We start from the raw sequence: 13050 nt of genomic DNA on the forward strand, positions 1-13050 counted from the left end.
TTAAGGCATAAGGCACTGAATTGCTTGCATATTTTTTCTGTAACTTAAATACACTTGAGAAGTACTAGAACTCACTGTTATAAATCCTTGAATTACAATGTTTCCTTTCAGGTAGTTAAAACCATTTTCCCACAAAGAAGCTGAGAACTGTAATTTAAGAATTCTTAAGGAACTGGGAGCTTCCAAAATGTATGTTTACTAACTGTACAAGTCAGTAAAACTCTGAAAATTACCACTAGGACTACTAGAGCACAGTAATTCCTGAGAAACTAGTACAGTGACACTGTTCTGGAAAAAGATATAGGTTTGGATCCAGTGAAACACATGTGAGCAGCATCATCTTTATGGTTCTCCTCACAGTGCAAAGAAACAGCGCACAATGCAAGTACGTAAGTATACGCAAATAAAGGTTTGGGGTTTTTTTAAACAATTATTATTAACATCTCCTCAGTCTTGCCAATACAAAGACTCCTATACTCCAGTGCAGTACAGAAACGCTGGTACTTCAAAGGGGAAGAAGTGTCTTGTGGACAAAGCCTGGATCCCGTCTCCTGTGAGCACATAAATCCTGAACATTGCCAGGGCACCCTCCTGTAATACTGGGCATGACGTCTACCATCTAGGCATCAGTCCTCCTTGTACAAGCTGTGGAGAAGGGGATTGCTAGTTCTCAGTATTCAGGCCCTTTTAAAGCAGTTTGAAATCTTGCTTCTCTAGAAGCTACTCTAATGAGACACAAAATACAAAATTCATCATTTTCCATGTAATGGAAAATTGTCAGCCGTATGCCATCCTACTCCTCCCTGAGCTTGTGTTAAATTTTATCATCTCAGTTAAAGGGCCTGAGTTTTAACTGATTTTGGAAAGCATGTAACATACCTTGAACACACAAAGAGTCCCTGCTTTGAATCTTGCCTACACAGATGATGACAAAGCCATTTCAATTAAGTGTGGGTGGGTTAAATGAAATGGCTCTCTATCTCCTCTAAATTGTGCATGAAGAACCCAGCTGGGTCACCTTCTGGAAGTCTCAGAAAAGTCAGAGCTGGAAGACGGCACAGAGAGTTTTCCCTTTAGGCTCTAGCAAATGCCCAACTGAATCAATTCAGATGCACAGGGGACAGCGAGTTTTTCATTAGCATGGAGTTAACCGAACATGTGACAAGCAGATAAAACAGACCAGCAAGATCTACCCAAATAAGTTTATCACTCTGAACATAGCTTGTAGAACTTGTCACATTATGCCTCTGCACTGTGGTGAAAAAAAAGCAGCTGAACCAACTGCTGACAAAAGTTCAACAGAGCTCTTAAAAATGCAGCAGGCATGCTTGCAACGGGTAAGAGAAAGAGCAGCCGTGAGCACGCTGCCAGAGCACAACCACTGGTGCTTTATGCCCTATCCGTAACCATTTAAAATCCAAGGTCTTTTATTACTGTGGAATTTGAAGGATGCGAGTTATGACATGGAAACACACCCCCTCTCAAGGAGCAGGACTGGGATTGCTTGTTTCTTTTATAGAAACCACTCTACATTCATTCTCCTTATCACACAGGGAACTATGTTAGAGATTTCACTTTCAAACCTAATTTGAAAAAAAAAAAAAAAGTCCTGCGTGTGCTCTTTTCACATAGACTTCTTTTGCCATAAACACACAAAGCAGAACTGACTACCACGGAAATGCAGCAGTTTCTCCCTCTTCCTCCCCAACACAAAATTTCTGTAAACAGGGTAGAGGAAGCCACAGCCAATCCATTAGATCACCACTAGCTCTTTACAGCAAGCCTAAGATCTAGCATGTACCTTCCAGAGACTATCACCTCTATTATCAAAGAGAGTGAGACATCATGCACTTCTCAGGCCACAGGTTCTGTCCCAGTAGACAGAAGTACAAATTAAGAGACACACTTTTGATACCCAGGTCTTGCATTGCAAGAGAGGATATGTGCTTCTATGAGTAACAGTCAAGAAATTACACCAGTGTAACATGCAGTAAAGTGCACACAGCTTGAAAAGCCTGGATTAAGCAGGAATTTATTTAGCAATTCAGCTTCCCAGTTAACAGATATATTCTTTTCAACTGGGAAGGAGAGACTTCCCAGAAGACAGACAAATTTAACAAAAAGTGACTTACCAGTATCCATTGTTAGAATCATGACCCCACTGCTGTGTCCCAGGAAGCAGGAAGCCTTACCCATCCAGTGTATGCGAATGACTCAGAAGGACAGCATGGCTTTGTTTCAGCTTATATCTTCTAGCTCATTCACCCCTCCTCCCTCTCGTGGGATAAAAGTGTTGCCTGTGCCTGGCCATCCCCATTGGCTCAGCTAGGGAACCACACTCATTTAGCATATTCAAGTTTCTGTGAGAGCTTAAAATGACCCATGGAGGATTTTTTTATTTATCTTAAAGAAAAAAAAAACCCAACCCCAAAACAACCAAAAAACAACACAAACACTTTTTGTCTTTCTGGGAGAACAAACCATTTGTTCTTTCACTATCAGATGCATATTACAGTTAGTGTTATTGCCACAGGACCAAACAAATCCCTGAACAAGTGAGAAGGTGGCAAATCAGGGAGGACAGGGACAGTTCCACAGCCTTCCATAATCCCCAGTTCGGCTGCACTTTCTGTCTGTGGAAATAAAGCTGCATGTTTTGTGTCAAAGCCTATGCCCTCCAACCCAATTTATCTTCAGTGCAAACTATATATACCCAAAACTGAGGATATCCCAAATTGTCAGGGACAATTTGCTCTTTCATTTTATTTTTAAATAGGCAGAACAGCAAAAGACTGCTGTCTTACTGAAGACACACACCTGAACTCTACAGGTTAAACTCTGCAGTGAGGAAGGAGTAATTTCTTTGTTAATTTGTAGGGTTCTCTAAATATAACGACTGGTATAATCTAGGCTCTGCCTGAAAAATTTAGAAAGCTGTTACAATCTATTTGTGAACCACAACTCCAGTGAGATAATACAGTGTTAAAAAAATTCACCACAATGTAAGTGAAAAATCTGATCAAGAGATATCACAACCGTTTGTTAGCTTGGATCAAACCACAGGACACGATAAAAGTGCATTTGGACGGAGAGAAGGTGGAGGGGGAGAGGAATTTGTTTCTTTCTGTACTGTAAAATCCTTAAGAACTTGCAGTCAGACCCTGAAAGACAAGCTTCTGTATCTGCCAACAGACTTGATATCTGCACTTAGGGATTCAGCAAACACAGTGAATGAAACACTGGTATTCCTTGTCTCCGATAAGAACTACCTTTTCTAAATAAAGCGTGGACATATTAGGCTACTGTCTCACCATGTTAGTCACCGCTAGATAACCTAAGATTCATAACTCTGTGATACAACCACAAGTGTATTTTGGAAGTGTTGCTTGTGGTTGTTGAAATAAACTCCCTTCTCCTCCCTCCCTCTGTTTTTAGAAAAGGTATCAGTTGCAAGTCTCAAACACCAAGGTTTGCAGAGCCACTAATGAAGTTAGAAGCCACAAATCAAAGAAATTAGCAAATTAGCAAAAGCAGTACAATTGAGTCATCACTTCTAAGTTTTCTTAACCTTCTCTTGATTTGCATGGCTTCACACCAACGCTCTTGAGTCATTACAGTTTGGGGAAAACAAAGTATTCCTGAAGATGAAAATTTCTGATGTTTTCTGTAGGACACTGCAATAAAAGCTTTAGAAAGAGGCATGATCCTCTAGATCCTAGAGGATCATGCCTCTTTCAGATCCTAGAAACAAACCTGAAATCCTTCACAATGGAAATCAGGGAGAAATGACTCAGGGGGACAGGCTGCTCTTCAAAAGCCTTACTACAGAAAGAAGGACACAGTGTCAGAAAGGATGTCAAGACTGAATGGATTAGTAGTTTCAGCCAAAGTTTACAACTCTCAAATAGCCAGGATGTTGTTTTGTTGACCATAATAAATAGCTAAGTACATCTGGCAACAGCTCAGACCAAGTGCAGAGATGCATGTTAAAATTCTGGGAGTGACACTGGGCATAGCTTCCTTTCTTACCAATAATTATTAATTTGAAGAGAGATGCAACAGTAAAGACGATGCTTTTGCAGTCTCCCTACCACACCCTTTTTCACCTAGCAACATCTTTACTAAAAATTCCCAGTGCTCTAAACAAACAAATAAAAAAAAATTCTATGACAATAAAAATTAAATTTTTGAGTATGCCTTCAAGTAGTGCAATCCCAAAGTCTGAGAGGAACTGTACAGACAAAATAGCAAAATACCAGTCCTTACCAACAAGGTAGAAGGTGAAAAGCACTTTTAAGCACAGCGGAGGATCTCGACTCTCTGCACAAGACACCAGGCTAATCCAACACTAACATTTCCATCCTCAGGCCAACTGAGCATGAGTAATACTGCCAGAGAACACTAGGCACAATAGGTACTACACCAAACACACATATTTTAACAAAAACATTATCATACATTGTATAAGAGCAAACCACTTTCAATAGGATGACATTCCCCATAAGCTTGGCTTTCACAAGAAGTCTAGTACTACTATTCTATAGCAGTAAAGTGTAGAAGTTCAAGCAAACTGTTCTCAAAACAGAAAAAATAAATTCTGGGTCAGCAAGAGATTGTGAGGTATTGCATGGCATTATTTTTTTAAAACGGTGCAAGCAATAATTCAGCTTACAAAGTATTCAGAAAAGTAGTTGAATTGAAACTGTAGTTGGGGGGACAGTCTTATTGACATCTGAGAAAATAAATACAAAATAAATGTTTTCACCTTTATCCTCAGGAGGAAAAGGATGAAGTTTCCAGCTAGGTCAGAGAGAACATAACACAGGGGTTCAACATGTGACATTAACCTGAAGGATACCACTGCATTGACAGGGGATTTATAAAAACTGGGCATCCCTAGTGTTTTAATTCAATCCTAGACAGCAGAAATGAAACAATTCACTGTTTTCCAAGCTACAATAGACAGCAAGAGTTGGCTGAAATTTCTGTAATTAAAAATAAACCAGTATTAGAAGGAACACTGCACATTTCTTTGTATATAAGCAGGGCTGCTAGAGTGTCCAACAAGACAGCACATGAACTTGCACACGAAGCCTTGGCTTTCCTGTCTTTTGTGGAAGTTACACAATACAGGTAGTACATGATAAATGGTATGCTGCTAGTAAAGCCAACACACTGTAGATTTAAAAAAAAAAAACAACAAAATACACATTCATAAACTGTGTCTACTGGAATAATACGAAAAGAGTGTAAGTGACTCATCTGATTGTGCCCTGCACATTTCCCAGCCTCTAAAGTCAACTGGAGTCTTACCCAATGCAACTCCAGCAACAAAGTAGAAAGCTAGGTCATGACCTCCAGAGATCACCAATTTTCTTCCATTGTTTTATGGTCTAATAATCTGGAATCCATGTAATTGCTTACTGAACATATATTATAAGCCAGTTATGGGTACAATAAATACTGCACAGTATTGCAAGATGTTGTGGAAGAATTTGAACACGTCCATCCAAAGATTATATAATCAAATAGTCTGTGGTTTAGTTATCAGACCTTCTCAATTTATGTCTTGTCTTACCTTAATCACGTTAAGTCTATAAATTGCATACTGTTAACAATTTCTGGTTGTTTAAATTGTCTACTAAAATAATCCTCATGGAATTTAGTTGGGGTTTTTTGGTTTTTTTTTTAAATACAAACAGAATACCCATTCATATGGTCTGATTGCATCATCCTCTGAAAGATACCATCATAAAATGATTGTAAAAGCAAGTTCAGCAAGAAATTCTCTGGAGGCTTGACTTACTTGAGTCTTTGCTGGAAGAAGTTATTTAAGTACATATTGCCCTTAAAAACTTAAATACAGGACTGTTCACGTAATTTTCAGTACATGCTTTAGTCTTGAAAGAACAGGCTACTTCATTAAATTATTCACTGCACAGAAAGTATACAACTAGTAACTGTGATGTGAATATGCTTTCTCTAAACATTTTTGGAGGAGACTTTATACAAATGCTTTAGTTCAGAATTGTTGAGATTCAGTTCATTTTTTCCATGACCGTGCTCCAAAACTTCAGGAATCAGGGTTAGGTTTCACTTTTCTACTGCAAGTCCTTCCAACTTCTCAAGCTCTGGAGCACATCTAAGAGTAAGTACAGTCCTTACTCCCCCACTTTTTTTTTTTTTTTAAATAAGATGTTAAAAACAGAAATTAAGATTTTATTCAAACTTCTACTCTTTACACTGTGTTCCTCCTGCCTTCAGAAGTTACAGCAAGTTGCAAAGAAAACAGTTCTCAAGTAATTTTGGAGCAACACTGAAACAGTGCCTACCATACCTCCCAGAAAAAAAAAAAAAAAACAACATAGAACGGTTTGGGTTGAAGGGACCTTTAAAGATTATCTAGTCCAACTCCCCTGTAAAAGCATTTTAAGGCTAGCTTCACTTCTCATGAAAGCAGAAATAATTGATACCTGAATTCAAGCCTTACTCGCCTAGAATCATAGAATAGTTTGTGTTGGAAGGGACCGTTAAAGGTCATCTAGTTCAACCCCCCTGTAATGAGCAGAGACATCTTCAACTGGATGGCAAGTTCTCTTGCCATCCCCTGAAACCCCTAAACTATTGTGCAGCTGCCACCTCCCAGATCATCTACAGCAATCATCCACTGACAGATTACCACCACTGTAGCCTGGAGAAGGGGAAACGGCTCCGTTCCTGCATACCTGCAGGCAGGCAGTCTACCACACTGTTTGCAACTCAAACACTTTTTTTTTTTTCTTTTAACAAATTTGTTTCCTGCATCTGGTCTGAAAGACAGCAGTGCAAATGGTTGCCTACCAACTTAGAAGGAAAAGTAGTATGGGTACAACTGGCAATTAAATTTCTTGCAGCATAAACAGATTTTTTTGAGCTACATGTAATATATGGATCAGAGCATGCAACAACAAAAGCTGCAGGATGGACAAATTTGTGTTTAAAATAGTGAAGACTTCATTCTCATCTCAACTGTCAGAAATCAGGACAAATGCCACAACACTCAACACTTTTTCAGCAGTGTAAACGAAGTAGGGGAGGACAACCAACCACTAAAACATCAGCTTAAGCTTGAATGACTAGAACCATAATTCTCATCATTAAGAAGGAAGAGGAAGATAGGTGACACCCAAGTATCACTTCACATCTGCAACAAATAAAGGCTACATGTGGCAAGAGAAATCGTAGTATGACAGCTCTTTCCAGGCAGTATGGCCAGAATTAGACATCAGTTCTCTTTTAGGAAAGTTAAGAGATAGTTCATCTATATATTATTTTGCTGATACATTATTTTGCTGAGATCTTCCTGATTAACTCAAAGAAAGGACATCTGTCCACCCACAAAAATTATTTTATAAAAGAATTCTCCAAAAGCAAGATTAATCCCATGAACTACACAAGTTATGGGAGCTCTGCCTTTATAGGACTGACAGAACGTGCTACATAAACTTACACACACAAAAAGGTCTCTTTTGTTCTTGGATTGTGTTTGCATAGGAAATGCCTTCCCATAGCCAAGAACTGAAAAAAACTGAATTAAATCTAATCTGCAAATATATCACCAAAAGTCTGCAACATGAAGAATGGGCAAAATGAAAGGTAGAATTACAGATCTGTAATTAATTTAAATATTACATTTGAAGGAATTGTCTATAGTCTAGAATAGCTGAAGCTATTTTGCTATACAAGAATTGGAAGAGGGAACAATAGAAAGACTGGAACAGGGGATGCATCTCAGCTGCCTGCTGCTTCTCAGTGCATACTGAGATGAAGTTCTGGGAACTCTTATTGTCACTTTCATACTGCGTAACATTTCTTCTTAAAGCAGCATTAGCATCTCCTAGGTATTTAAATACCATCCAGCTTTTCTGAAGGTCCTAAAGGCTATTCTGGGATGTTAACTATTATACCACTGCATTTTATTCATGCTAAACATGTACTAGGAGGCACATACAGATTTTTCTTTAAATGTTTGATACAAACAACTCCAGAAAAAAAAAAAAAAAAAGAAAAACAACCACCCATAGTTCTGAATTCACATCTGCATCCATTTTTCAGCATAGGCTCACCTTAAATCCCAACCATACAGGCCTGACCCTCTAGGTAGATCTGGATCACCATGTCCAAGTGGCTCACAATCCAAAAGGCGGTCCTCCTCCTACAAGAAATAAACACAAAAAAGTATGGGTAAGAACCACAAATGCACATCCCAGGGTATGAAAACAACTTCAGAACTACCCGGCAGTTGCACAAAGGGGATGACCTGACTGGCTACAGGGCATGAAGCAATTTAGAGTATATTGCTACCTTGCCCATTCATATAGACAAGATCATCACCACAAGCAACAGCACTTTTCAAAGCCCAGCTACTGATGCACTGTAGCTATATTCACACGGAAAGAGGTCTTTCAAGTTTGCTAGGTACCCCGAGGAACTTGACCCTTCAGTTATTAGAGTCTGAGCCTTTAACATGAGACACATTCTTGAACTACCAATTTCTCTAGAAGTGCCAAGATGCCACTTAACTACCTCACAGAAAGTAGTCCGTATTACACCTTTTGATAAGGTCAAGAAGCATTGAAGACAACAAAACAACAGCATCTGCCAAAAGACTATTACCCTCAAAAATTTTAATTTTAAACATCAGTAGATGCAACTGGAAGAGCCAGCTCTCCTCCTAGAACCACAGCAATCAGGAGACAGACCTGAGACTTCTCCCAGTGGAGAGCATTTGACCTATCAAGCAAGTCCAGTTCTGTGGGCAACACCTGCCATGCGGCCTGATTTTTGATTCCCACACCTTGAACCACAACTGCTTTTATTTTCTTCTTTGGCAAATACAAAACATCTCTGGCTCTGCCTGTAACACTAATTCCTTTCCCACAGGGTGATTTACAAGCATAGAATCACAGCATGATTTGGGTTAGAAGGGACCTTAAAGACCATCTAGTTCCAACTCCCCTGCCACAGGCAGGGACACCTTCCACTAGACCAGGTTGCTCAAAGCCCCGTCCAACCTGGCCTTGAACGCTTCCAGGAGGGGGCAGCCACAACCTCTCTGGGCATTTAGCTCATGTGGAGATGCACGTTGATGCAGTATCCAAGTTAGGTTGTTTCAAACTAGCTGAATTATCCCAGCACCACATTTTCCTTAAAGATGTCAATCCCCTGAACTCATAAAAACTTAAAATAATCAACTACTCTGGGCTTGTTACTCTGTTCTGTACCACCAATGCAGTTGTTTCTTCCCACAGAGAGGGAAGAGTTCTCCAGTGCAGATCTGAACTCCATGAAACAGTCTGTGCTGTTGAACAGACTCTCTTCCTCCTGTAATATAGCTGGGTAGCTAAAACAACATTTTTACTCTCGTGGGGTGAGGTTCTGCTCACCTGCATATATTTTTAGGTGCCATATACACTGCTTTCACTTTCACAGCTGCTTCATTAAACTTCCTTTTTTACATCTATTAAGAGGCACAAAATGAAGTCATGATACCCTACATGACCAGAGCAACAACTGCTAAGAGCAGTCAGGTCACTGCTCTGCTTCCACTGCAGCTGCTGAACATGTCAGACACTAATAACAGCATCTAGAGAAGAGGTCAAAACAAAAATAATTTACTGAAAAGACAGAAAGACAGATGAGACAGGATTTTGCCTGAGTTGGAAAAAATTCTGATTTTAGAAGACAAGCAAACCTCCAAACATAGATTACCTTAGAGTCCATGGGAACAGCTAAGGCAGCAATTCAGTCTTCACCCTAACATTATGCAGCTGTTCACACATTTTAGCTAAGCCAGTTTTTATGGTCTACCCACATTTATCTTTGTATTTCAGGCAGGAAACTAGCCTAAAGTTCCCAGATTATGGTAAACCACAAGCTATTGTTTTCCCATTTCCAACTTTCATTACCTCAAATAAGCATTCCTGCACTTTGGAAGGGTAAATGAGCAGGGACTCATGTCAGCCTGGTAGGAAGGTTTAAGAAAAAAAGATGGTGGTGGGCAAGGGGTAGTTGAAAGAATGATAAACTAGTTTCTCCACCATCACATAATGCTCAGTTTCCAAATTCCTTCTCGCTACTTAACTGCCTGATTACTTCTACTGTTCTCCCTTCTTTCTCTTTACGTACTAACTTTTTAAAAAGTCAGAAAAGAAAGGATTTGAAATCCAGATATAGTTTTGGCCAACTACTTCACAGGTTTCCTGGAAGCTACTGTGAGGTGGGAAGAGGTGACATTTATAGCACACAGCATGCATTAAACCTGGTGCATGCTGCCACTACCTCACTAGCATATTTCATTATTTCTTCTTTTTTGGCAAACACTACATTTGTGTATTGGAACAAAATAGAGAAGACCATGGTGCTTCAGTTTTGAAGGCCTGCAGCTTTGAAGACTGTCAAAGTCTATCCTTTTAAAAGAACCTTGAATATCTGGTGCGAGTTGAACTATCTTGACAGAGTTGGTGGGGTTTTTTTGTATCTGCCTATGTCACTATATTCTACACATCCTTGTTAGTGTCAGAAGTCTTACAAGAAGTTTTGGCAAGAACACACAATGAGACAAACACAAGGCCTAAGAAATACAGAGCACCTACCAGGGAACATTTGAGATTGAAATCAAAATGTGAGAGCTGGCAATTGAATTCCAAACTTTTAAAGACTGACCTTGGCTGCAATTTTTTGCACTCTCCAGTTTATCTGAGAAGTGTCTGGCAAGTCACTTGAACCACATATCTGGTAACTCCCGCATTTCGAGAGTTTAGAACAAAAGCAGGAAAAGACACTCCAAATATTAATTTTTGCCTCTTTGATGGAATCTGCTTTATTACACAATAGATAGATCCTGGAATCAGTCAGTACATCAGGAAGGAAAGAGAGACATCAAAATACCATTTGGCTACCTGATATTATGAACTAGAAAGAGGGGCTAGTGGGTAATCGCTTCTGCTTAGCCAGAAAGATCCATCATTTTTGATCCAGGAGAATAATGAAACTTACGGTTTTTCTATACAAAGATTCTCCTGGATGCTGATAACATCAGTATTTGGACTAACTTAACACTTAACAGCTGAACCAGGAAAGACTGTCGCTATGTGCACAGCAGACACAAATATATCTGCTCTGCAGAATCTGCAGTGACCCATCATGTTATTCACTAGGCTGACACAGGACAGCTACAACAGCTTCCTTTCTTTAAGATAAGTGTTGTAGTTCTGGAGCTTTTACATGCAGAACAGACTTTAAAGAGTTTCACTGAAACAAATTAATGTTTCATCCCTCCAATGTCAAAAGGACAGAAGGAAAGAAATTTTTAGGATGTTTTACTTGCTGCTTAATGACTTGTATCTCATCAGTTCTGCAAAACCATCGTCTTCTCAGGCTCTTCAAACCCAACCCAATGAAGCCTTACACCACAACTTAGAGATGTTTTGATAAGGTCCCATTCTGCAAAGCCTCGATACATCTTCATTTCTTATAGAGAATAAAAAAAATGCAGCCTGGAAAAAACCCAGGAAAGAGGTAGAAGAGTGAAACAACTTTCCTGTGAAGACAGGTGTCCTGGTTTGAGTGAGTGGCAGGGGTTTTGGGGTAGCAGGGGAGGGGGCTACAGCAGTGGCCCCCTGTGAGAAGCTTCTCCAAGCTCCCCTGGCTCCAAGTTGGACCTGCCTTTGCACCGAGGTCAGGCCAATTAGTGATGGTGGCTGCACTTCTGAGATAATGTATTTAAGATGGGGAATCTGGGAGGAGTTGGGGGAGTTGTGAGGAGGAGTTACAAGGAGAACATCTGTGTGAGCACTGAGGTCAGTGCAAGAAAGAAGGAGAAAGGGGGGAGATGCACTGGTGCAGAGAACCCCCCCCATGTATCCCGTGGTGAGACAGCAGGGCCACCCCCCTGTCACCTGTGGTGGTCTACAGTGGAGCAGATGCCGATTTGCGGCCTGTGGGAGGTCCCACACTGATGCAGATGACTGCACCCAAAGAAGGCCGGGACACCATGGGAAGAAGCCTCCACTGTTGTAGTTTGGCACTGGGAGGATTGCAACACACAGGGGTGACCCACACACCAGTGGGAGGGACTCATGTCGGAGTTGGTTTGTGGAGGACTGTCTCCTGTGAGAGGGGGACTATGCTGGAACAGGGGAGGAATGCCAGAAGTTCCCTTCCCGCCCAAGGTAGAAGAAGCAGCAGACTGACCACGCCCCCCATTCCCTGCCCCCTGAGCCGCTGGGGGGAAGAAGGTAGAGAAGTCGGGAGCAAAACTGAGCCCAGCAAGAAGGGAGGGGTGGAGGAAGGTGTTTTCAAGATGTGGTAATGTTTCTCATGGTCTTACTCTGTCTGTTTCATGTTGTTGTTGTTAGTGTCTGTATTAAATGTATGTTCTTTTTTTTCTTCCCCTAGTGAGTCTGTCTTTTGCCTGTGCCTTAAAGGATGATGTCATCTGTCCCTATCCTTATGTCAAGTTCCTGGGTCTTTTGCTTCCCTCCTTCCCAGCGCTGGGAGGGAAGAGGGGAGTGAGCAGCATCTTTGCTTATTTTCCCTTTCCCAGTGCTGGGGGAGAAGGGGGAAGTGAGTGGCTGCATGGTACTCAGTTGCCTTCTGAGCTCAAACCATGACAACAGGAATCCTCACAGACAGTTCAATTAAACCAGAGTCTAACACCTCCTTCACACTATCTCAACTGAGGTGTCATCCTTCTTAATCCTTCAGAGGCTCCTAACAAAACATACTGGGCAGCAGCCAAGTGCAAAGGAGATTTTCAGACTGCTGGTTATACTTTTACAGTGTTCCCTCCCCCTTCCACCCCACCAAAAAGAAAGGCCACAAAAACTTCCATCGGTCCAGGTCTCTCTTGAACACTCAGAACATCACTTAAGAACAGCAAAATTCAGCTCTATGCCTGCACTTACCCTCTATATTGGTGCTAGCCTGTAAACTCTTTAACATCTCATGTTCTTATTTTTTTTTTGTTTTCCAGGCGTTTTGGAAGAGCCCTACACAAGAGTAACAGGA

At 40.7% G+C, this 13050-nt stretch overlaps 1 protein-coding gene across 14 annotated transcripts in view; it reads right to left on the reverse strand.

Moving 5' to 3' along the window:
* The window catches only part of SVIL (supervillin), a 146782-nt gene that overhangs the window by 106481 nt on the left and 27251 nt on the right, over positions 1 to 13050 (reverse strand). For 12 of the 14 annotated variants that reach the window (XM_074833208.1, XM_074833202.1, XM_074833150.1 and 9 more), the window contains exon 1: positions 2133 to 2202. In XM_074833208.1, coding sequence (XP_074689309.1) covers positions 2133 to 2196 — 64 coding nt within the window. In that variant the 5' untranslated portion in view covers positions 2197 to 2202. Of the gene's footprint in view, positions 1 to 2132; positions 2203 to 8105; positions 8195 to 13050 lie in introns of those variants that run through there. The other 2 variants (XM_074833194.1, XM_074833172.1) reach the window with 1 other exon arrangement.

Source organism: Strix aluco, chromosome 1, assembly GCF_031877795.1.
Source record: "Strix aluco isolate bStrAlu1 chromosome 1, bStrAlu1.hap1, whole genome shotgun sequence".
Lineage (NCBI taxonomy): Eukaryota > Metazoa > Chordata > Aves > Strigiformes > Strigidae > Strix > Strix aluco.